The sequence below is a fragment of the Fundulus heteroclitus genome, chromosome 1 (genome assembly GCF_011125445.2).
Source record: "Fundulus heteroclitus isolate FHET01 chromosome 1, MU-UCD_Fhet_4.1, whole genome shotgun sequence".
Taxonomy (NCBI): Eukaryota; Metazoa; Chordata; class Actinopteri; order Cyprinodontiformes; family Fundulidae; genus Fundulus; species Fundulus heteroclitus.
In genome coordinates, this window is record NC_046361.1 from 40,681,536 (window position 1) to 40,707,357 (window position 25,822).

At 47.5% G+C, this 25,822-nt stretch overlaps 2 protein-coding genes across 2 annotated transcripts; one reads left to right on the forward strand and one right to left on the reverse strand.

Moving 5' to 3' along the window:
* Nucleotides 1-311: 311 nt before the first annotated feature.
* zgc:86609 (TMCO1/EMC3 family protein) lies at nt 312-5,140 on the forward strand. Its single transcript, XM_036143141.1, has 9 exons — nt 312-408; nt 1,557-1,815; nt 1,951-2,008; nt 3,438-3,531; nt 3,640-3,744; nt 3,826-3,907; nt 4,215-4,294; nt 4,406-4,488; nt 4,564-5,140. The coding sequence occupies exons 2-9, from the start codon at nt 1,661-1,663 to the stop codon at nt 4,690-4,692; spliced, it is 786 nt and encodes a 261-aa protein (XP_035999034.1). The 5' UTR covers nt 312-408; nt 1,557-1,660; the 3' UTR covers nt 4,693-5,140.
* A 272-nt stretch (nt 5,141-5,412) lies between these two features.
* Nucleotides 5,413-23,698, reverse strand: usp11 (ubiquitin specific peptidase 11). The gene is made up of 21 exons (XM_012853861.3): nt 23,433-23,698; nt 19,175-19,284; nt 18,954-19,084; nt 18,750-18,867; nt 17,766-17,911; nt 17,617-17,678; nt 17,075-17,174; nt 15,766-15,939; nt 15,528-15,686; nt 15,230-15,454; nt 15,072-15,155; nt 13,104-13,198; nt 12,836-13,030; nt 12,653-12,759; nt 10,851-11,336; nt 10,547-10,617; nt 10,338-10,450; nt 9,056-9,205; nt 7,455-7,570; nt 7,280-7,368; nt 5,413-6,237 (listed from the first exon to the last, which is right to left on the reverse strand). The coding sequence occupies exons 1-21, from the start codon at nt 23,540-23,542 to the stop codon at nt 6,124-6,126; spliced, it is 2,955 nt and encodes a 984-aa protein (XP_012709315.2). The 5' UTR covers nt 23,543-23,698; the 3' UTR covers nt 5,413-6,123.
* Between the last annotated feature and the right edge of the window lie 2,124 nt (nt 23,699-25,822).

A 25,822-nucleotide genomic window follows, 5' to 3' on the forward strand; every position in this document is an offset into this window, starting at 1 on the left:
AATGTATCCCCCCCAGGGATAAAACATGAATGACCAGAGGGGGGTAAATCCCCCCCTCGGCAAATCGCACCCAGTATATATACACACACACATATATATATATATTATACACACATATTAGATTAGATTCAACTTCAGAGACTGAAGGCTGGAAGAACCGGGCTGTTAGAATTGTTCTTAGAGGCTGGTTTAAACAGGAGACTAGAGGCAGAGACAAGGTGCTTTTCTCTGCCTCAACGCTTCGTTTCTCCAGTTTCCAAGGCGACACTCGCAATATGGCGGATGTGCATGCGCATCACACTGCGCAGCGAAGCCACCATGTCGGCGTTTCCGCTTAAACCGGAAGGGGAAGGTCTCCAGGGGCAACCGAACACGTTCGTGGAGTCAGGGGAAAAGTTGCTAAATGTGGTGAGTTCGCAGTATTTTAAGTTTGTCGGTTTTATCGGCAGCGGCTGTCAGAAACCAACCTGACAGAGAGAAGGAAAGAGTTTATAGAAACGGCGAGTTAAAGCAAGCTAACAGACGCGTTAGCTTAGCTTAGCCACCAAACTTCAGCAGGTTGAACTGAGGTCACCTGCTGCTAATGAGACCAGAAGTCATTGTTAGAACCGAAACTGGGCTTTTGAGGCAAGATGCGTCTAAATAAAGTAGAATATCAGCGAAAACTTATATTATTGTTGTAATTAAATAAAAAAAGCGACATTTATATATTTTAGGTATTCTTTACACACATAAATCTATTTATAGGATAGACAAGAAATCTCCTTTATTGCGAAGTTCAGTTGAACTATCAGCAAAGATAATGTATCCAGAGAGGTGTTGTTAATTTAGCCGATTATTTCTGGCTGGTAAAAATAAGCCAACATTCAGATCCCCATAAGGTGTAATATTACCCATAACACCAATTATTCTGATAATGTTCTGGCCTCCAGAAACATGGAGAGGTCTGGTGAGTAGATAATGTCCTGCATACCGTCTCTGACACCCCCCACATGGAAGGTAAGCTGCAAAAATGAATTACCATAGAAGCTGCATCCAGGCTTGTTGATGTGGAAAGTTGAGTGGAAGGAAAAAGTTTTGTAGTAAAACATGTGCAATCAACAGGCATAACCGCAGTCTGAATAGGAATGTGAAGAAAACTTATTAAAGTTTGAAGATGCACAAGATGTGGATCCTAAACTGATGGGCAGGTTCAGAACGGTACCGCCATGTTTTATCAAGCCCATCGGACCGTCTGTTGGGTGTCTCGCTGCAGATGATGATGATGATAATGATGATGTTTTAATCTCAGTAATGATCCTGAGTCGCTGCCGATGCAGAGATTATAACCTGGACAGAAGAGCCTCCTGGGATGTCCCAGATCTGACAAACCAGAGAGGAAAGCAGCTCGTTTCCAGATTCTTTCTTACTGACATGTTTTGCAACGATGGAAGTTTGGCTTCCCAAAACAAATCATTCAATTAAAAGACTTCTTTTTACATCAGTCGGACACTTTGTCTCTAACCGTCCCGTCATCTGGTCCTTCTAGTCACCTCTAAAGGCTTCTCTGGTTTCAGACGGACAACCTAAAGATCCGATCCGTCAGCAAACATCAGGATCTGAATCCTCTCCTCCGGCTCCTTCCTGCCTGCGTTCTCCTGAGCGGGTCGAGCTGACAGCGATGGCCGGTCCGGAGCTCCTGCTGGACTCCAGCATTCGCATGTGGGTGGTCCTACCCATCGTCTTCATCACCTTCTTCGTCGGGGTCCTGCGGCACTACGTCAGCCAGCTGCTGCACAGCGACAAGAAGGTGGACCTGGAGCAGGTGTCTGACAGGTGAGGCGGGAGCAGCGGGTCTGCTGGTGCGTCGGTTCTGACCCGGCCTGCAGAGTCTGGGGTGGATTTCTCTCCCAGTTGGTCTTTGGGGATTTACTTCTGATGAAAAGCTCTCTTCTGATGTTTGTTGTTCAGCCAGGTTCTGCTGCGCAGCCGCGTCCTCAGAGAGAACGGGAAGTACATCCCCCGACAGGTAACCGCCTCTGCTGCTCCGGTCTGGGCTCTGTTTGGCTGCCGTACTGTCGGCCACCTCAGCATGCATGGCGGGGCGTCATCATCTGCTTCTACGGTGGCGTGCAGATACCTGGAGCTCCTCTGCTCACAGTCCAGCCTCCCCACAGAGGAAACTCCTCTTAGCTGCGCTCCAACGGCCATGAAACGTATCCTAGAACCACGGATGATGGATGGAATGTGGACGGACGGGTTAATCCAGAACTTTAGCGTTCAGCTGCAGCAGGTCAGAGCAGCGGCCTCCAGGCTCATCCTGCTCATTGAATCTCAATCAATTTACTCCAAAAAAAGCGCCTTTAACCGTAAACATTTTAATTTGATGTGCACAATTAAATGTAAACAAAGATTTATATCAGGCCTGCGTGACACAAGGAAACAAAACCTGTGGCTGAATATCGTCAGCAAGAAGGTTTTATCAGCTGTGGAGTCGGTCCAGTTGGCCCAGAAATCTTCTCGCTGCGCAGAGCGTCCAGGATTATTGAGATCTGATTTTCACTTTCAAATATGTATTCAAGGAAAATCCGTTTCTGCCAAACGCTCTAATTAGGTTTAAGTAGTTACTGTCGATTCTAACTTTAGGCTTTTCTTTTTAACTGTATGGTTTCTAAAACTTCCTGATTCTTTTAGATGTTAACAGCACAGATCTGATTAAAATGAGACAAAGGGAAGCGTCTGCACATTTACACACCCGGACACGGTGAACCTGCAACCTGCTGGTTTCAGCAGATAGAAAACTTTGGACCAGCCTGGAGGATTTGATTGAATTCACTCTGAAGAGTCTTGATGTGTTGAGATTTAGAACATAAATACCTTTACTGTCCCATAAAGAGGACATTTGTGTGTGACACAGTTAAACACTGGATTAGTGATGAAAAACAAGCTAATCTGAAGTTAAGGGTGTCCAAACTTTTTAGTTGTCGGCCAAAATTGTCAAGTCAAAAGCACTAAAGGGCCAAAAAGTGATTTTTTTTTTTTAAACCCATGTGTGCTGTAACATTGCTGTAACATACTTAAATTTAAGATTTTAACTTAATTTAACTAATAATTTTGCCCTAATTAAAAACAAGTTTCTTTGTGCATCCCCCCCCCGCACCACACTTAGGACTCGCCTGTTCTAGAGCAACAGAACGAGAAATGATCAAAAAAATAACAAAAAGTACTGAATGATTATTGATAATACGGCATTCAGAGAAAGATGCTGCATTGAAGTGAAACAGGAAATAAAAGCAGCCGATTTACACAACATGCAGGATTTTACAGCCACAGCAGCTGCTGGGGGTCCATTTGCAAAAAACGATTCCTGCTCAGAACCAGAACCCAGCAGCGTGTCGTAAACATAAATCGGGTCGGTGCTGCTGGCGGAGACGATTGACGCTCGCTTCTCGTTTCAGTCGTTCGCCATGAGGAAACATTACTTCAACCACGCAGAGACCGGCTTCTTCAAGACCGTCAAGAGGAAGGTGGTCCCCAAGAACCCCATGACAGGTGTGTGTGTGTGTGTGTGTGTGTGTGTGTGTGTGTGTGTGTGTGTGTGTGTGTGTGTGTGTGTGTGTTTTTTCTGACTCCATCTTGATGACGGCGGTTCCCTTTCAGACACCAGCATGCTGATGGACATGATGAAGGGGAACCTGACCAACGTTCTGCCCATGATTCTGATTGGTGGATGGATCAACTGGGCCTTCTCTGGGTTTGTGATAAGTGAGTCCCCTCCTCAGCAGTTCTGCACACGTCCGGGTCCGACCGGGCTCAAAGTCCAAACTGTGTGTGTGTGTTTTCCAGCCAAGGTGCCGTTCCCTCTCACCCTGAGGTTCAAGCCCATGCTGCAGAGAGGCATCGACCTGCTGTCCCTGGACGCTTCCTGGTAAAACCCGACAGCCAATCAGAACGCAGCAGATTTAAACCTAAAATGTTTCTGTGGAAAAGCTTCTGCAGTTTTTTTGTTTGGATCCCACCGTCCCGCGAGATTCTGTTGGTACTCCTGCATGTTTTGGGCCGGACGGTCTCTGGCGTTCAGAGCTTCTCATTCCTGTCCACCAGGTGGCGACACCGCTCAGACCGGCTCACGTTAAAGTGACCCAACATTAGCTCTCTGGTCGTGGTCCAGACGAGCTCCTGCTGCAGAAGCGGGTCCAGAACCGGCTGCTCTCTAACGGATGGGTTCTGTGCAGGGTGAGCTCGGCCTCCTGGTACTTCCTGAACGTGTTCGGGCTGAGGAGCATGTACGCCCTGATCCTGGGTCAGGACAACGGTGAGTTCTGCTCCCAAACGGGTTCTGGGCTCCCAAACGGGTTCTGCTCCCAAACGGGTTCTGGGCTCCAGTAGTGGAGGAAGCTCTCTGATTGGTCCGTCTCCTCCACAGCGGCCGACCAATCGCGGATGATGCAGGACCAGATGACCGGCGCTGCCATGGCGATGCCCCCTGACCCCAACAAGGCTTTTAAGGTGAGAGCGGCGCTCTGATTGGCTGCTTTGGTTCTGTTGTGAGCGCCGTGTGACGCCTCGGCCCGTCTCTTCCAGAGCGAGTGGGAGGCGCTGGAGGTGGTGAGCCACAGCTGGGCCCTGGAGAACGTGGAGGAGGAGCTCGTGTCTGGAGACCTGAACTTTGGAAACCTCTTCAGCGGCGCCGTCAGGTCCACCCGGTTCTGAACCGGACCTGAAGCTGTTCTCACACTCTAGGGTCGCTCGAGCTAGACCGGACCCGACGGTTCCAGCGTCTCGCGTTGTTCTGCCTCCCCCGACCCAAACTTCAGTGTAAAATCAGAGGTTCTGATGAGTGGTTCTCCGGGTTTTCTGAAGGTCTTCCCTTGTAGCTGAAATCTTTCTGCCAGAACCAGAACATCCGACAGCACATAGCGTCGGGAACAAATTGGGTCAGTGACTGGTACCAAAAGCCAGAACAGTAGGAAAGACCTTCAGGAAGCCCGTAGAACTGTTGATCCAGAACACCTTCATGGACCACAGAAGTTCTGGCTGCTTGGAAAGGAACCACAAAGGAACCAGGACTGGATCAGAACTTTCTGGGACCGTTTTGTTTCAGATTCTGCTGTTAACTTTCTGGAATAAAGCTGAGGTCCGATCCGCTGCGTAGACAATCCTTCTGATGCTCACTGTGGTTCTGTAGCGGGTTCATTCTGCTCGGTTCTGAAGGCGGGAAGTTTGCAGGAATTAGCAGACCTTCAGGTTCTGCATCCAGTAGAACCCGTTTCTTTCAGAGCCGACGACCCAAAGTAAGAATGAGCAACGTTTCTGGTTCTGTTCTAATGGGACAGTGACGGTTCTGGTTAAAGTAACGAATCGGATGTTTAGATCACGGATCAAAATGAATTTGTTGGTGCTTCAGGAGTCAGAAAGCCGACACGGCGCCCCCTGGTGGTGATAATTATCCTTTAATTCTTATCAAAAGATCTGAAGTACAGTAAAATAATTTCCTCTGATATCTGACCGGGAAGAAAGAAACGAGCGCGTGTTCCCTGCTGCTCCACCCAGGAAGGATATTAATCTCACATTTACAATAAAAAAATACTGTACAGAGCCCCCCCCCCCCTCCAATGGAATATAAATGTCATCTATAAATATGAAAATAAATCCTGTCACCAGCCGATCGTCTAAAGGATTCATTGCAAATAAATATCTGGAGGAAATGAGCTAAATATACAAACATCTGTTTAAAATCCCTGACAGCTTTGTTCAGCGTACAAATAATCTGCGGTTCCGCCCGGACCGGACCGGGCCCCGGGCGCCAGAACCGCAGCGGTTCTTCCTAAAATCAAGAGAAATCAAAGCTGGATGTTTGTAAAGTGAAGGAAAAGTGAAAAGCCTGAAAGCTTCCGGCGCAGCTGGTGTTTCAGGAAGTCTGGTTCCGGCAGAACCGGTTCTGCTCACGTTTAGTGGAATGTTCTGCTGCAGGTTGACAACGTGAGCGTCTTAAAGGCTGCGGGTCGCTCCCTGCGCCTGGAACGGGTCCGAGTCCGAATCAACGAGCAGAACCACCCTGAGTGTCCAGCGTCAGATGTGCCGATAAAGTTCTAGAGGGAAAAAAACGAACGCCCGCTGCAGCGACGGAGGGAAACGGCTGGTTCAGTCCGTTTCCATGGAGCCGGCGGAGGGGGCGGAGCTTGTGGCGGGGGCGGGCAGAGTGGGTTTGCGGATCTTGTCCTGGCGCTGGTAGAACAAGACGTAGGCGGCGTTGGTCTGCAGGAGAAAACAGAACAAGTCAGGCGACCCGACTCCTCCGGTTCTGGAAGACGTCTCACCTGCGATCCAGACGGCTTCGGTTCTGAACACGGCTGGAAATAACGGAGAAATCACACCAATAGGGAAGTTAACGGGCCCAAGGAGAGAATGCTCCAGAACCAGCTGGGCAGACGGGTCGGGCTGCAGAACTCAGGGCCCAACACGCATCGGTTCTGTAACGTCTCAACGGAGCGTCGTCTGAATACGGGTCGGCGAGGTCCGGGTTCTGTCTGACCCGTCTCCTCAGGTGGTTCTGGAGCCGTTCACACAGTGGGACGTGTTTGGACCGCGGAGGACGGGAGAACCAGTGGGTTTGTTCAGACTACAACTAACTGGACTGTTGATCCGGTTGCTTCTCCAGAACCACTTAGGCTCATCATGTCCAGGATGATATCCCAGCGTCTAGAACCGGTTCTGATCAGTTTTCCTCCAGAACCGGCATCCAGCTTGGACAGCTGGCACCAACGGCTGGATTTAGCTAGATATCAAGTTCTGATGAGTGGAACCGGGAGAACATCCAGGAGGTTCTGCTGCCTCAGAACCGACCCGCTGCAAGCAGGAGGTAAACGGCACCGAGCTCATGAACAGCAGAACCGAGGAACCTTTTATTCAGGCAGACGCTCCGTTTTTGTTTCACTTTTAAACGAATTCTGGGTTTTAGACGCGGCGCCGATCAGATGTTCCTCTTGGGTCGGATCCAGCGACCCAAGAGGAACATCTTGGAAGTCTCGGCCCAAATATGGACGTTTCCTGCCAGTCTCTGCCGCAGAGACACGAGGCTCCGTTTGATCAGAACCTGGTTCTGAGTTACTGGAATCTAAACCCAAAAGTTTCAACCCTTCACTAAATTATAGAGAATTGATTTAGAAAAAACCCGTTCTTTATGTTCTGTGAGGAAATAATGTGATAAAAATGGAGAAAGGATCCTCCACAGGAACACGACCCGGTTCAGAAGCAGTCAGCTCTGATGTCACTTCCTGTCCGGCTCCGTGATACTGACCATGATCTGGTCCTCCGCCGCGTACGTCACCTTGCTGTCGTCAAAGTAATACCACTGGCCGTTGTCCTTGTTCTGGGCGTAGCTGGTGTCTGCACAGACAAACGGGTCAGGGCAGGTCATGTGACCGGTCAAACAGGAAGTAAAAAAAAACCAAGATGGCCGCAGCGAGACTCACAGTGTCCGTCCCTGAGTCCTCCGTAGTGATTGGACACGGCGATGAGGTCGTAGCGGCTGGGAGGCTCCTCGGTGGACACGTCCTTCCTCAGCAGGAAGCCGGAGAAATCCAGATCCCTGCAACGACATCAGCGGTGAGGGGTGGTGCTGCCGCGGCGCCTCAGAGACGCATTGGTACGTCTGACCAGAACCAGACGTCGTTAGAACAACCTGCAGCTGTCAGGAGGTAACGGCTGCAGCACAAGCAGTTATGTTCTGGGTTCCTTTACATTGTTCATTACAAAAGTCCAGACAGTTTCTGCTTCTCATGGACATTAAGGACAAAGTGGGTCTCATCATGTCTGGGTCCCACCAACAAAGAAACAACTGGGTTCTGGTTTCCTGCGTGGGATCAGACCAATCAGCAGCTTTCATAGCATCTGGACTAGTTTAGATCAGCTGTTTAAAACAATACAAAAAAAACTACCGTCTTTTTCAGACTATAAGGCGCACTTAAAATCTGTAAATTTTCTCAAAAACTGATGGTGCATCTTGTCTCATCACCGTTGTGTTTACTGACTGATCTTATGTGGTTCAATGTGCCCAAAATCTGTTAAAATGTGTAATTATGACTTTGGTTAGCAACAAAGCCGCTCCACTCAGTGGATATTAGGAGCATTACGGTACACTGTGTCACTACCTGAGGACCCCTGAGCTGTCTACCAGACTGCCTGACTGTAATGTCTAAACTAGAAGTGCATTCATGTAAGGCAGCCTGGAGTACGCGCTAGCAACAATAAACCTAGTAAGTTAATTAAATATAAAGCTTATTTTAGCCTGATGTTAGAAACAGGGCAGTGTAGTCCAGCTACTCTGTCCTCCTGACAGAGATGGATAGAGAGCTGTGGAGGTGGAGGAGTGATATTACACACTTGGGAAGAATATTTAGTGCGCCTTATGGTCTGATAAATACGGTAAGTCTATTACGTTTCAACACAGAATCAGTTTGGTTCCAGTTTGATCTTTAAAACATAAAAACATAAAAAGATTTACTGAGTGAAAATCTATAAATATGTATCCTGGACTAGAACCAGAACGTTGATTTTGTTTGTTAAATTCATCAAAGTGGCACTTTTAGAGCGTTGTTCGGTACCAGGCCCAGTTTGGCCCAGGTCTGGAGAAGTTTGAAGGGAAAAATAAATTTATGTAGAAATCCTTCTAATTAAAATGAAATATGGGACGAGTCGGGTCGCTCCGGTAGAAAGTGTCGGGCTGCAGGTGTTTCTCTGGTTCTGGTGCCGAGAACATGAAGGGGAAACAGCAGAGATGTTTCTGGTTCCTAACTTCACCAACAGTCTCTGGGTTTTCATGCTATTTGTAGTTTTGCTGGAAATTAATTTCAAAGTTCTGACTTTAAATATAAAAGATGAGCTGAAAAACTGGCCTGATAGTTCTGGTTCTGGAATTTTGAAATGAACAGAGCAAAGAACCCAGACTGGTTCCGGTCCAAACTACAGAAGCTGTTGAGGAAACAATGTTCTGCTCCAGGAGTTCTGGATGGAGCTGTTTAGACGGAGCAGAGAACCTGCAGTGGATCCGCTGTTAAATGTTCTGACTCGGTACCTGAGGGGGAAGTCCACTATGGTGTCGAGTTTCTCTCTGGTGAACTTGGTGTAGGAGAACCTCTTGAGGTGGATGATGAGAACCTCCGGCAGAGACCACAGGTCCAGTTTCTTGGTGGCCAGCTGGTGCTTCTTGCACACCGGACAGTACCTGCAAACATTCAGTGATCAGTGGCTGCAGTACCGCCTTCTCTTCAGAACCGCTGCTGATCGTCTCTCAAACCGTAGAGTAGCTAAACGGCCCAACAGGCGTACCGCAGGGTTCTACTTTAGGCCCAGCGATGTTTTAAATCTTAACAGTGTTTAAATGTTGCACTTTATGCTGACGACTCTGTGGTTTACTGCCGCGCTAAAACTGTTTCTGCTGAGCTGAGGTGGCTGCAGCTTATTCAATCGGACTTTCTTCGTCTGAGGCCTGTTCTAAAGACCGATGGGACAAAACTTCTGCTGTTTGCTCACAGAAAGAAAACGCCACAAACTCTCCCATCGAAACACCAGGTTCACCAATTGAGTTTGAGGTTTACAAGAGTTACAAGTTTAGAAATTGACAATAAGCGTTCATTTAAATGACATATCATGCTTTTTAATTGCTCTATATAAAGTGGAACGTCTAAGAGCAAATCGTTGTGGTGCCGTCTCTTTAAATCTAAAGAAGCACTTCAAACCCCTCCCACTCCTCCCCATTCGGCCATTTTTGTATTTTTTTGTGGGACGGTGTGATGAACTACATCCTTCAGCTTGGGCATAAAGCTCTCTTCATCTGTAAAGCTATGCTTCCTTTTTTATCCTCCTACACGTCACTTCAACAGTCCAGCCTCAGGACTGGATCTCCTTCAATCCTGTCAGAACCATCAGAACTTTTTTTCCTAATAACCCTAACCTGAAACTATCCTCTGGGATGATTTAAACTTACTTTAGGAAATAGTCAAATCGTCACATTTAATTTGTTTATTTAAATCAAATCAAAAGTTTTAAATTATTGTATTTTTACGGTCTCTTCAACTTTTTTTTTTTTAATTGGATCAGGTATCTGGTAAAAATGATCATGGGTCTAAATGAGAAGCTGTATAAATAAAGGTTAAATAAAATAAAACGTGAAGTGAGTCTGATCCGCTCTTCAGTTTCTCCACATGATGAAAAATTAAAGATGTTCAGAAACTGATTTAGGATTTTTATTTGTGTTTTTAAAATATAATTTTCCACTATCCCCCTCCCCCCCAGTAGTAGTTTTTAATTCTGAGATTCCTGCAGCTGATCTAAGATCCTGGCAGCTGATTGGTTACCAGGGGTTCTCCTCCTCCAGCGTCTCCACGGTGGTGAAGAGCTCGATGCACTCCTGCAGCTGGACGGTGGTCTGCTGCTGGGGAACCTCCATGCTGGCGTGCTTCACGTAGCGCTGCAGGTCCAGAGAGGCGGAGGCATCAGAGACAAGCACGGACATTTTTAGGCTCGGTTAGGAACAAACGTCTCAGGTTTCCCTCTCCTCACTGACCTCGGCCTCGTTTTCGTTGTAGAACCTCTTCTTCATGTCTGGGTCCCAATCAATGGCCACGTACGGCTGAGCTGCAGAAACACACCAGAACCAGTTCAGACCAATCAGACCGTCGTGTCTCTGTTCTGAATGGTTTGCATAAACAAGCATCACTGGCTGCTTCTGGCCTAAATCAGTTCAGGTCTCTGCATACCGTCAGATAAATCTGGCTGTTTTCCCCACAGTGACCACCAGGGGTCAGTAACTGCTAACCTCGGTGTGTTTGGGGCATTCAGTCAGTAAGCAGAGCAGGTCTGGGACTCACAGCTGAAGGACACGGCGCTGCCTCCCTCTCCCGTGTCTCGCTCGGTCGTCCCGTTGGAGTTGACCGCCTGGATGGTGAACAGGCTCCGCCTCCTCTTGCGACACGCCCGCCTCTTTGCTGGATGCTCGTTGGCTGGAGGGCTGGGAGAACGAGCCTCCTCCTGCTTGTCCTCCTCCTTTTCTCCGTCTGCGGACGCACGCGGCTGCTGGGGTTCCTCCGCCGGCGGTTCTGCGGCGCCTTCAGCCTCGCCGTCGGCTCCCAGGTCGCCGCAGGCGCTGGCGTCGCCCTCGCAGGCCGCGGCCTCGGCCGGGTTCAGGGAGCCGTTCCTGACCTCGGTGTCTCCCTGGTCCAGAGAGGTCGGGGTGTGGTTGACCTCAGCTACGGGCTCGGCTGCGGCGGCGGCGCCGTCCGATGGCCCGTTTGACGCGTTGCTGCAGCTTGGTTCAGGCTCCGGGGGCCCGGCGGTCTCTGAGGACTCCGGCTCGTCTGAGGAAACAACAGAACCGGCTGATTGGAGAACAAATGGGTCAGAGGATGAGAACCGCTGAGGGTTTGTCGCTGCGCTGCTCCACATCAGGAACAGTTCAGTTCTGAATCCACAGATCCAGAAAGTTCTGAGTGCCAACATGGCTGCTGGAGCAGATCTGTGAAATATTAACCAGCTCTTAACATCTGAGCGTCTTCGTCTTGCTGTGACCTGCTGATGCTCCACCCTTTAGCTCATCATCTGCTGGAAGTTGTTCTGCTAAGAATCTGGAGCTGAAATCCTATTTTCTGTCCACAGCTCTGAAAACTGGGATTCCTCTCAGACACCGGTGGCCCCATGTAGGCCAGGGAGTTATTCTCTTGTTTTTAAGTAATTTCATGATAACGCTTACAAAACTATACTCTCTGCCCCCCGTTTTAAAACTTAGGGATGTTGAGGATCGTGTAAAATTATACATTGGTATTGATTTCACAAAAAAGAAAATATTTTTAGCACATCAGCATCAAATTTTTATTAGTATCAGGACTTTGAATCAATTGTACAAATTACTGGAACTTTGTTCTGGGAATAATTTGCCCTTGTTCTCATAATTTTGACAAATTGATGACGGCCATTGTAGATAAAAGAAAACAATTATTGGCCACAGAAGGGATTCATTTCCACCCATATATTTGTGGTAAAAAACTAATGTAAAAAAAAATTCTAAATATTTTTTCCATGCTTACAGGCATGCAATTGCTATATTAAAATCATATCTTTGACAATGTAAAGTAAGAAATTTGGATCATCTTGCGACTCTCCTTGAAACTGGAACACTCTTCAGTGTGGATGTTGTTACTGAGTTGAGAAAACTCGGTTCTCTTCAGTATTAATGCGATCAGAGGAAAGAGAAAAGGAGTTCCTGTTCCCTCAGGTTGCCACAACCAGAGAGTTCAGACTTCAGGAGACAACAGGAAGGCTAAACGTGGCAAAGTTCCCGGCAAAGTTCCCAAGGGTCAGCCACTCATGGAATATAACAGATATTTCCGTTTAAACGGATAATGACGGATTTTATTGATGCATCTTTGTTGAACCTGAATGAAAAGCAGAAAAACTCAAAGACATTTGTCAGAGAGAACCTGGTCGACCTCTCTAAAGGATTAGGGGAGAATCTGGGTCAAAAGACAGAAAATCTAATTAAACTGAGGTTTTATTTGATCATCAGCCGTTTTGAACAAAGTTTTAAATTTTAATATTTCCAACTTAGCGAGGCAGTAATCAGCAGAGTAATAACTCCAGGTTCTACTGACAAGAGGAGAAAGCAGAAGCCTCCTACCATCACTGATGCCGTTGGTTTGAGTCTTATACAGCTCCTCCTCTTCATCCTCCTCCTCCTCCTCCTCCTCCAGCTCCTCGGCGGGGTCAGGAGGTCGTACGTAGCGCCTGCAAACAGCCAGAGAGCGTGAGCCGGAAGAGCGTGGAGGCGGCGCAGAGCGACCGTGCCGGGTGTTCTCCTCACGCCAGTCTCTGCAGGAAGAGGCCGTAGAGCGCCTCCTGGCTGCAGCCGCCGCGCGGCACGTAGAGCAGCAGCGGGTGTCCGAACAGCGCCGCGCCGTACGAGCTGCCGCTGGAGCCGTAGTCCCGGTAGTGGGAGCGCTCCCTCAGGTAGAGCGCCAGCAGCACCGAGTCCTCGTCCCGCTCGCTCAGCTCGTACCTGCAGGGCAGCGGAGGTTCTGTGAGCGGACGGGCCGACTGGTTCTGCCGCCACAGGCAGCGGGTTCACTCACACAAAGATGTCGTCCCGGTCCAGGATGCAGCTCAGAGACTCTTCTGGGTTGTAGATTTTATAGAAGCGATGGTTGAAGACGTCGGCGACGACCATCTGGAACACAGAGAGCACAGGAAGCGTCAGGCTCGCTTCAGGGGAACCGGATCAGAACCTGGAGTTCCGCCTCTCAGCTGCTGCTGAGTTTTCTCACATTGTTCTGTAAATCTGACGCCGTCTCTCCTCATTTGACGTGAAAATTGCATTTTTTTTATCTGAACATCCGCGTTATAATTGTGGAAAAATGTCCTTTGTGATAAATTCATTCTCGTCTCATAACTTTAAATGAGCTTTCTATTCATATTAATAATAATTAATAGCGTGTAGCTCTGGTGAATCCTGTCTACGTGTCACGGCTCAATTTCCCACCGTGGCGCCGTCCACAGCTACAGAGTCTGAAACCAGCTTGAACTGGTCTAGTCCATGTTCAGGTGCGTTCAGACGGACCTCCAGGTGGGTCACAGCCCAGCTTCCTGTCTTGGTGGGTCAGGCTGAACATCTGGGCGGTTCTTTGGATCCATAAATCGGATTTGTAGGTCAGTTATTAGTTAATAATACTGACGATGCATTTTTATTTTGTCATTTTTAATTTGAATAATTTGTAATATTAATGTAGAAGGACTTTATTTAGTGCTGGAGAGTTCAGCCACAGAACATGAATTTATTCACTTTTAATGAGTTTAAACTGAGTTTAGCAGCAGCTGTAGAAAAGGCTAACACTGTCTGAACATAGTTCAGGTTATTGGGGTGTGATTATTTTACAAAAATGTTTTGACCTGATTGTTGCTTAAAAAGTTGGAGTGTGTTGTGCAGTTTTGTTAATTTCAGGTTAGAGATTATGTCTTCTAAGTTCTGTCTTCATTCCTGGACTGAAGTCTTAAAGCTGACTGGTTCTGAATCCGGGGCAGAAGCCGCGGTTCAGTCTCACCTCCTGGTGTCCTCTGCTGCTGTGGGGCGGAGTAACTTTCTACTCCAGGCATCGACTAAAACTCTACAGCTAGATTAGTTTCCCATCAGAACGCTGAGGAGGGCTGTAGATGTTAGAGCCACAGGTTTACCCGCTTCCTCTGCAGCGCCGTTCAAACGGACCGCCGGTGTGCCGCGGCCCGCCGCTCAGACATCAGAACAAACCACTTCGGCCAGTTTGTCCAAAGTTCGAGCAACGAACGACTTACAGCAGGCCGTTACCATAACAACCGACGATGAAGGTGTCTTTAAGGTTTAAAGGCATACTATGCAACATTTTTCAGTTCATTAATGTGTTCCATACCGTTTTGGATGATTAAATGAGTCATTTCAGGTCGAACAAAGGTTTTCTCGGCCGCCCTGGGGGTCTGTGGGGGAAATACCGCACTTTCAACTGCAAGAGCTCACGGCCCGCACACACAGAAGTCTCTCTTTACGGCGAGAACTCCATGTATTTTTGCCCTGCCAATCACTATATGCACGCGCGAAAGCAACAAAGAACCGCGTGTTAAATAAACATGCAAGCATATCGAGTTTTATTATTATTATTATTATTTTATTTTATTTTTTAATGTTGGCGAGGCGGCAGCGTGAGAAAAATAGCGCTGCAGGAAACCCTGATGTTCATACCTTCACTGTGTTAGTCATTGTTTGTACTGCCGTTTTTTCCACTTTTCGTTGCGTTCGCCTGTCTGCTAAGCTCAAAACAACCAAAGCGCCTGGCTTGATGGAGAAACCAGAACAGCTGAGCATCTTTATGACAGTGCACTTTTACTTTCTCCCTCTGGGGGGAGCCTCGCTGGAAAATCAACCCCGGTTGCATAGTATACCTTTAAAAGGAGTAAAAATAAGCTCAGATGTTCTAAGACGTTCTGGTTACAACAGCAGCGGATAAAACCCGACCATAGAGGAGAACGAAGGCAAACGGTCCTGCAGACATGGACCCAGTGAAGCAGCCTCTGACCTGTGTGGGCGGGACGCTGGTCATCTCTGACAGAGCGGCGCAGAGGTCCGACACCTTTCCTGCTTTGGGAACGACGACGCGGTGCTGCGGGAACACAAACACGTTAGCGGCGGCGCTCTGAGCGGCTCCTGCAGCGGCGCCGGCTCCACGCCTCTCACCTGCACCGGTTTGGCGTGGGGGTCCAGAGAGACGAAGAAGACCTCCATGACGCGCTCCTTGCTGACAGGAAGCGGGACGCTCAGGTAGCAGAAGGGGTCGAACGTCACGGACACCTTGTGGCACTCGGGACAGACCAGCGTGGACTTGAAGAGGCCGTGAAACGTGTCGACGATGACGGAGTCGTTCCGCCGCCGGTGGTTCCGCCACGCCTCCTCCGCCACTTCCTGAACACGGGAAACAAAGAGCTCACTTCCTGGAAGTCAGGCTGGAGGCCGTGGTTCTGGAGGCGCCGCTTACCCGGTCGGGTCGGCCGTCGGCGTCTCGCAGCTCGATGTACTCTTTGTTCTTGACCCGGTTCAGGTCCTCGTGGAGGCCGTCCAGCAGGAAGGACAGCAGCTCCTGGCTGTCGTGCTGCTGGTAGCCCAGGAACTGGGAGGCAAAGTGGCCCACCTTGGTCTGCAGACAGACATCAGACACTTCTCAGCCTCCGAGCAGAACCACAAACATCTACGAGCCCACAGGGCGGCTGCAGTACCTTGAAGACGCGCGGCACCACCGAGTAATGGCGGCCGGACCAAATCTGCTTGATGACGTCGGCGTAGGCCTCGGCGATCTCGCCCTTCATCCCCAGCGGGTTGGTGAAGTTCAGCTCGTCCAGGTAGGAGCTCCGCAGGAAGTACTCGGTCAGGGGAGGCGTGTTGCTCAGACACTGCAGACAGGAAGCAGAGGCCGGCCCGTCAGAACCCAGCCTGGTTCTCCTCCCGCTGGCCGGGACCGTTTCCCCGCAGCAACAGCTCGGTTCTCACAAAGCCAGCAGCAGACGTGTTTCATGAAAGCCCCGGAAATATCGGCCCAGACACAAAGCTACACCAAAATAAGAGCCACGCCTTCAGAATGAATAGAAAATGTGTTAAAACAATATAAAGCATAGCTACCGTCCATCTGCCCACTGGTTCTAATCATAAAAACGAGTTTAAAGGGAATTTAAACAACATGAGATGTTAAAATGTACTTTATTTTGAAAAACCAACCCCTCCGGCTCCTGACTGTCCTCCTACTGCTGGTAAATGAAGCTACTGGTGATTACTGCGCTGCTCAGTGCTGAAGGAAAACTAGAGACTCATATCAGGACTTTTCTGATCCCTCTAGCAATTTTTAATAAAAAAAGCAAAACAAATCTAGTGACCATTTTCTGTTTTTGGTGATTTAGCATCTTAGGCAAGGCAGATTTATTTATATAGCACATTTCAGTACAATGACAATGTAATGTGCTTTACGTGATTAAAATATAGGAGAATAAAACAGAAGGACAGCAGCTAGAGCTGTTAGGGATCCAACTATTCCCTCAGCGCCGTCTGACAGGCAGCTGCCTCGTCCTGAAGCCCTGGATGCTGTCAGAGCAAAGAGAGCAGAGAGGAGAGCCGCTCCGTCTTCACACTACAAACATGCAGAGCTGCTGCTGCTCTGGATTACAAAACTGGATATAATATAATATAGTTTTTAATCTAGACTCTTTTTTTATCTGAAACTGTGGCACTAATTAGCTGATAATCACCTTCAATCGCTTATTCACCTCGTTCAATGTGCGCCTCTGACTACTGTCTTTTTGGTGAAACTAGATGTTTGGATTCAGGCAACGTATAAAATTCATTTTATAAAGTAATGTTGACATATGCTGCATTTTAATGACATTTTGACGACAGTGAGCCCCCCCCCCCCCCCTTTGACCACCACCACAGTTAGAAAATGAAATCCTAGAGGAGACCCTGCAGACTCGTCAGGAACGTTAACACCCCCCCCCCCCCCCCCCCCCCCCCCCCCCCCCCCCCTGTGTGAGGTCAGACCTGCAGAGCGGAGTTCATGAAGCAGGTGTTGCCCAGGTTGGTGAGGCCGCAGACCCCCGGCTGTCCTCGGTACGAGTCCTGCTCCTCCGCAGAGTTCCTCCTGCAGGAAGAACACAAAGAAACTCAGCCGAGCGTCTGAACTCGGCCGTCAACACGTCCCTGAACCGCCGAGATGTTTTAAAACTCTTCTAAGGATGTTTGCTTCAGGAACTTCAAGTTTTAGTTTAGTTCTTAGAGAGATTTTTACAGAAATTGTCCTTTAAAGCAGTTTCCTGACTTCCTTCCTTAACGACGTTCCTTTCAGGTGCCGTTGGTCTCGTGAACATTGTTCTGTCAGATCTAGAAACTTCTCTTTACCCTCCACTGACCGACAGGCTGTGCTGAGAACTAAAACAGAGGAAGGAACTAAAGGAACCTGTGATGGATCAGGACAGAGAGTGGGAACCAAAGAGAGGAACCAAGGAGTGATGATGAGGATTAAACCTGCGGAGGAAAACCAGGCAGAGAGCTGAGGAACAGAACCGCAGCAGATTTATCCTCACATGATCTGAGGTCTGGAGCTGGGCCAGGTGCCGTCGGCGTTCCTCGTCTCCATGATCACCGTCTGAAACACAAACGTGTTCCTGAGAACTTTGAGACAACCTGGATTATTTCACACTGCATGGTGGTGGTGGTGGTGGGGGGGGCTCACCATGCCCGAGCTCAAGCAGGCGTCCAGCACGCTCACATGGACGTTCCTGAGGCGCTCGCAGCTGCTGTCTGAGCTCTTCATCCACAGGCGGCACTCTGAGCCCGGCGGCACGGAGAAGGCCCGACACATGGCCGCCTGGATGGCGTCTGCAGCGACACACACACCACAACACTGTCGGCCATTTTAAACTAAGCAGCAGCAGCAAATCCTGTCTGACGCTGCAGTGGAGAAAAGATCCACTTTCAGCAAAACTAGAGAATCCTTCTGTTCTATTTTATCAATGAGTTTAATAATGTTTATTCAGCCTAACCCTAAGAAACTGTTAAAATCTAACGCTGTGCCTCTTAAAATTCAGCTTATTGTAACAACACAAGCCCCCGTGTCCTGGAAAGACCCTCTTGATGCGAGAGAACACTGAGTTTTAACGGTTAAACAATCGATACGATGAACTCGTTATTCGATAACTTGCATCTCCAGCCTTGATGCCAGAATCATGGTTCTGCTGCAAAAAACCCACAACCTGATGCTGTGGAGAACATGCGTTTAATTCTGGGTTTTATCAGGTTCTACAGGAGCGCGGCGCCTGCTCACACTGCAAAATGGGGAACTAAAAGTAAGTAAAATTTCATTAAAATTTGTATATTTTTCCTTGATTTGAACAGCTAAATAAGAAGGAATGAGTATTTTTACCCCTAAAATAAGATAATTAGACATCCTGCACTTGAAATAAGATGATGGAGATGAATTGTTTTCATTTTAAAGTTCAAAAATCTTATTCCACTGGCAAATAATCTTATTTACCTGCTCTAATCAAGGAAAAACACAAAAAAATCAAGCGAGTTTAACTTATATTGAGTTCCCTTTTTGCAGTGCAGATGGATCTGAGGTTCTGGTCCGGTACAGCGAGGCCAGCGGACCAGAACCTCAGCATGACCCTGAGCCCAGACAGCCGGCGGTTCTCTGGGAACGTTCTAGGTCACTCACTGACGCTGTCGGTGCGGCTGAACTGGGCGCTGATCACGTTCTCCATGTTGCTATGGAGACACAGGAAGACCTCCACAGGGTAGACCTCCACCTTCAGCGTGCTGGGCAGGTCCACCACCTGAGGAACGAGCACACCCCCCCCCACGTCACTCAGAGTGGGACCCAGACACGCCCGCTGTGGCGGCCGGGCTCCGGCGCCGCTACCTTGCGTTCCAGCGCCGGCTGGCCGTCGATCATCCCGTACCACAGCAGCAGCTTGTGCCAGGCGTCGGCCGGCACCAGCATGAAGTCTTCGTTCTCCACCAGCCGGTCCTTCAGGTGGTACGAGTCCAGGTCTGAAACGGCAGAGAGAGAAAGCACCACGGTTAGCCGCTGGGATCGGACCCGGCCGGATGGGACCGCTGCAGGGCGAGGCGTTCACTGACCCTCGAACAGCTCGGTGTTGTCGATCTGACCCGGGAAGGACGAGGAGTTCTGGTCCCCGCTCTCCACGAACTCTTTCCACTGCTCGAACCAGCGCCGGTCCACTACGTACCTACGGCACACAGAACAGAACCGCCTTCAGCAGCAGCTCTGACAGAGACGCAGAACCCGGCAGCCTTCATGACCACAAACTGCAGCATGAAGATAAAGTTACTGACAGGAAGCTGGGAGGGAATCAGTGATCAGCAGAATCAGTCCAGCAGGTCCGCCGGTTCGTCTAGCAGCTCTGGACGCTCAGCCTGACTGAGTGGACAACATCTGGAAACACGTTCTCAGTAGGATTCAGGTCTGGACTTTGACTAGGCCATTTTAACCCATAAATCTGCTCTGGTCTACATCATCCCACGGTATATTTGGCTGCATGTTTGGGGGGGGGGGGGGGGGGGGGGGTTAGCTCCATCCATCTTCCATTTAGAGAAGCCTCCCCGCAGCATGACGCTGCCACCACCATGTTTGTTACGCTGCTCCCGGTACCAACAATAACAGAATCACGTAGGAAGATAAATCACAATAGAATCAAAAAGGCAAACTAAACAAAAAACACAGCAGATAAGCTTAGAATGTGTAAATCTGACTATAATGGCAATATTTAAGGTAGTGACTGAATGGAAAAGTGATCTATTGTAGAAATTGTGCCAGGGAGGGTTAGCAGCTTGACGTGGTCCGTACAGAACCGGCTCATCAGGGGAAGCTGCTCCTCGGTCTGCTGGTCCTGCTGGAGGAGAGGCAGAAATCTGGTTCTACGTGGACTGAGTGGGTTCCTTCATGACGGAGCAGAGGAATCTCTCCAAGATCCCCTTCTGGATCTTTTCCAGACTAAACATTTTGCATGTGGACCAGAAAGTTCAACTTCTCAGCATCTTCTCCTCCATGCTGGTCTTTCCTCCTCCGTGGGTTGAGAAGTTTAGAAGAACCTTTATGTTGAGTCCACAGCCAATCGCTCTGTAAACGCAGCGATGAGTCCGGCAGCTACGCCCGTTTCTTCCTCCGCCTCTGTAAAGAGAGCGGAGCGTCCGGTTGTCCTGGTGGAAACCCGCAGACATCCCAGGACAACATGACGCTATAAAATCTCTGATTTATTCCCAGCTGAGGCCATAAAACTACTTCCTGCAGCAGGGCGTTACCAGGATTAATGTTTGGCTACTTTATCATCATTTTATCTATAAAAACCAAGAAACTGAAAGCAGGACAGTCTGCTTGATATAAAGAAGAGAATATTTAACAAAGCTTATTCTACTGCTGCTCCTGAACTCTCCTGATTGTCGTATTTAATCCTCAACTTTGGCAAATGGGCAGAAACCTAGAAAATATTTTAGTCTTCTTATGTTCTAAGCGACTGGAGAACCAGAACGAAAAGGAGTTTCTAGAAGGAACCGACTGCCTTTTTCCGTCCAATTTACTATTTTACTTTATTACATGAAATCCACTGAAGTTTATACTCTAAATGTTATAGAATGAGAAAAGGTCGATATGAGGCGAAGAAATGTGTTAAAAATGTTTTATAAACTGAGGAGAACCGACTGTAGAACGGAGCTCCTAAACCCGCAGATCAGTAAACGCATCAGACCCGTTTATGCTTTGCTGCGTCCAGCCTGGGTAAAAAAAAAAAAAAATCAGCTGGTAACGCAGATAAAGCTAAAATAAATGAGTCCTTAAATAAAAAACATTGGTGCATTTGGCTCGTTTTCTGTAGGCGTAAAAAAAAAATCAAAGATGGAAACTCGAGCAGAACCTGAAACAAACCACCAGACGGGTCGCCGGTTCCTGAGCTGCTTTATGACTAATTAACGGAGAACAGAAAGTAAAACCAGGAGAAGAGGAAACCCGCCGAGTCATGGTGCTGAAGGTGGAAACACTCCCTTTGTTCTGTTTTATTGACATATACTTAGATTTTATTAGATTTCTTTCACTGCAGTCGCTATTGTTCAAATGTCCTTGAGCTTCTTTGAACAATGACAATAAAAGGAAGTTCTGGTTCTGGTTCTGAGAGGAGAACCTCTGCTTTGACCAGCCATCAGCTCTTCTACAGGCGCACATGATTTTCCACCTGGGTTATAATTAATTAGCACCTTTAAAACTTGCCAATGAACTCCTGCTGCCTTCTCTGTAAATAAAACCTGAAACAAAGAAAGTCAAGAATATTTTAAGGTTAAAGAAAATCTCTCAGAGCTTCTGGAAGAACAAAAACCCGGTTCCTGCCAGATCCACTAATATTTAAACCTTCCTCAGCTCAACCTGGACGGGTTTTAAACTTCATCTCTGCCTCCTGGGTTTGCTGGTTTCTCCCAGTTTAGTTCCTGCTACAACCAGCGAGCTTTCAGGGACGGCGCCGGCAGACCAGGACCGTCACAGAAACAAATTCTCCAGAAAACGACAAACTCTGAAAGATCCGACCAGAAAAAAGGCTTCAAGCCGCAGGAAGTCCATCAACGATCCGATCCAAGTGAAGAACTTTCAAACATCCAGGTAGAAACATTTCCTAACTTAGCGTCTCTGACCGCCATGAAGAACCGTTACCGGTACCGGCTGAGTCCAGGTTCAGGTGGTCCACTGATCCGGGCCCAGACCCAGAACTCATCTGAGCCCGATGCTGTGAGTTCTTCTGCAGTTCTTTGGCTGCTTTTCCCTCCGGTTCTGCCTACCAGCAAATCCTCTTCACTGGTTCTGCATCATGAAGGTCTAGGTCTTATAAACATAACGGTGCAGCAGCCTTTCAGCCGGCTGAGCAGCAGTGCTCAGGAACAGGTGGGGGAGGGGCAGGGAGCGTTGCAGGACGTGTTCGTAGAACCAGAAGAAGACACTGAACCGTAGAACCGTACGACGTTCCACTTGTTACACACGACTAAACCACGATAATCACCAAGTTACAGTAACTGTACAGCTGAGTGAATCCTTGGTGCTTTAATGTTATTTATCCTGTTATTTGTGTCTTTGGGTGTGAATACTTTGATACATCGGCTTATAATTCACACCCTGAGGGCTGATAAGAGCCTCACACCCAACAGAAAGCAGCCACAGCAGAAAAAAAATATTCAGGCCCAGACTCTGATTTTATAGAGATCAGGTCAACAGAAATCAGGACAAAAAAATGTTTAAATGGCTTTAAAGAGTCTGGAGGAGTTTTCCTGCAGAAGGTTTGGGCTGTGATTAAAAATGAAGGAAGTGAGACAAACATCAACGGTTAGGCAAATAAATCAGAATATTACAGAAAAGTTTATTTATTCCAGTCACTGCAACTCATGTTATGCATGATTGTTACACAGACAGAGATTTCTGCAGTGAAATCTGATTTAAACGGCAGATGATAAAGATACCAGGTCTGACTGGGTGTGTTCATTGTTTTTATATTAGTGAGAATATTGGGGTAAACAGCAGAAGTTAATTTCTTCCATGAAGTCAAACTTTTAGGATTGAGCAGCAGCTACAGCTTTAAACATCTTCTGATTCTTAACCTGCTTTAAAATCCTCATTTAACCCTGATGCCTTCTGTTTGGTTTTTTAGGGGGTTTATTTTAGTTTTCTGACAATAATAATCCCGGTTCTCATAAATTGTAAGTCTTGGTAAAACAAATGAACAGAACGAGAGGTTGAATTATATAAAAACAAATATGAGTTTCACAATTTTTTTATTAATTCAGTGAAACAAAATAAACTTTTTGATGGATACATATTGAGATTTATTTCTGCTTCACATAACGTACTAGCGTTCATGTGAAGGTTTTTTATTATTATTATTATTATTTAAATGGGTGGAATTACTTCCCAGTTTCAGGGGAAATTGTGACAGAAATAAGGAGATTCCTTCAGTGCGGTTCTGCTTATCTAGAGAATCGAAACTGAAAATATTTGCGTAGGTTTCTGGTTTGAAGATGTAGAAAATGTGAAAGTTGTTGGGAGTTTGTGTCCATCTGGTCTGGGAGGAACCGGTCCGGACCGAACCCAGCGCAGATAAACACCAAAAGACCAACTGACAGCAGTTAAAACTCTGGTTCCTCCTGTTAGCATTAGCAGCTAGCATCGCTAACGGCCAGCTAGCTCAGGCTAACAGGAAACGCCGAGCCGTTAAAAAGCCCAAACCAGTCGATCTCACACCGGAACCGCTCCAGAACCCCACAGGCCCAGCTAGGGCGGGTGTACACCGGCGGCGCCACCGGGAAAGCTTTTCAAGCGGACTTTGTGTGCGTCTGTGCGGGCACTCACCAGCTGTCCCCAGCCTGGAGCTCACTCTCCCGAAGCAGACACTCGATCTCCCGCCGCTGGGTCTCCAGACCCGGCGGCTCCGCGACCGAACAGCGGCTGTTGGCCGTCATGTCGTCGATCAATCGCTCATAAATGTCGGGGCAGAGAGGGGTGTAGAGCAGAGCCAGGAAGCGAAAGGCAGCCGCTGCATTGATGAGCCGATAAACCGAGAGGCAGAGCTGTGTTTGCGGAAGAAGGAACTGGTTGGGCTCCGGACGATGACGGCTTCCTGATAGAAACCTGCTGCGGTTCCGCCGCCCGGCAGCAGGGGGCGCTGTGCTGCCTGTACGGCAGACTGTTAGTGAAAGATTATTTTACTGTTTTACAGAAACAAAAAAATTAAATACATTAAAACAGCACGTTTCAAGATCCGAACTTACAAATTATAATACAAAATAAATATACTTTAACATAAACTGTAAAGAAAAACTATTTAAAATGATTATTTGTAGCACAACGAGACAGTTCAAAGTGCTGAACATGAACAGACATAAGAAAAAAAAAAACAGTAGCAGCAGCAGGTCAAGACAAGTTTAACTGCAAACTTCATCATTAACATTTAAAGGCAGTTCTAGAAGAAATAAGTTTTTAATCTTGATTAAATTTTAAGGGAACTCAGGCTTTCAGCACTTTTACAGTTTTCTGGGAGTCCAGATCAGTGGAGCATAGGAACTAAATGCTGCTTCTCCATGTCTGGTTCTGGTTCTGGTTCTGCAGAGCAGGCTGGAGCCAGAAGACCTGAGTGGTCTGGAGGGTTGATGCCCTGATAACAAGTCTGTGATGTATTTAGGAGCTAATTCAGGGATTTATAGACTAACAGAAGGATTTTAAAGTCTATTCTCTGAGATCCAGGGAGCCATGGAAGGACTTCAGAACCGGGTCCATGTTCTCTACGTTCTTAGTCTTAATGAGGACTTCAGAACCGGGTCCATGTTCTCTACGTTCTTAGTCCTAGTGAGGACTTCAGAACCGGGTCCATGTTCTCTACGTTCTTAGTCTTAGTGAGGACTTCAGAACCGGGTCCATGTTCTCTACGTTCTTAGTCTTAGTGAGGACTTCAGAACCGGGTCCATGTTCTCTACGTTCTTAGTCTTAGTGGAAGGACTTCAGAACCGGGTCCATGTTCTCTACGTTCTTAGTCTTAGTGGAAGGACTTCAGAACCGGGTCCATGTTCTCTACGTTCTTAGTCTTAGTGGAAGGACTTCAGAACCGGGTCCATGTTCTCTACGTTCTTAGTCTTAGTGGAAGGACTTCAGAACCGGGTCCATGTTCTCTACGTTCTTAGTCTTAGTGAGGACTTCAGAACCGGGTCCATGTTCTCTACATTCTTAGACTTAGTGGAAGGACTTCGGAACCGGGTCCATGTTCTCTACGTTCTTAGTCTTAGTGAGAACGCGGGCAGCAGGTTCTGGATCAGCAGCAGCGTTCTTATCCACTTTTTAGGCAGACTTGGGAAAACACCGTTGCAGTGATCAGTTCTACTAAAGATAAACATGGATTAGTTTTTCCAGATCCTGCTGAGACATCAGTCCTTTAATCCTGGAAATGTTCTCCAGGTTCTAGACGGTCCACTTTGTCTTTAGATGGAGGTTCAGGTCTGAGTCCATTACTACACCCAGGTTTCAGGCCTGATCAGTGGTTTTTAGCTGAAGCAGCTGAAAATGTGTGCTAGAAAATGTCAGCACATTCATGCATTGATTTCTTCTAAACATTTTTTAGCCAAGATTTTAACAAATGAAACATTTGGTACTCAGCCAGAAGCCTGGTGGGGACCCAATGAGCTTTTATGTAGATTAATAATGTATTACTGTCTTGATGAAATAAACACTAAAAAATGTCCAGTACTGACATTGTTTTGTCAAAGTGGAACTTGCCTCCAGGGGGGGTGACACACCTGCTGCTCTTTCTTTTTTTCCCCATATGCAATATTGACAATTTTCAATCATAAGTGATTGAATACAATATAATTACAATTATTACAATTATTAGTATTTTTAACATTATCTTTTTTATACACTTGTGTTTTGGGGTTAGTTTTGTTGCACTTCTGCTCACTTCATACAAAACGATGCTGCTGTTCCTGAAAGATTGCAATCAAACTTGCCCAGACGTGCATTTGGTGAAGCAAATCTGAACGATGACGATGAAGATAAGTCTGGCATTTTTAACCGATAACTGCACCTGTTCGTTAACAATCAGCCGCTGGTTGACGCAGACCGAGGTCAGACGCTGTGGGAGGAGTTCTAATTGTCATTAACTGTTTAATAATAAATATGAGATTCAGAAATCCAGACAATAAATAAATATGTTGTGGAACAAGGAGCAATAAAACAGATAAACACAACAAAAT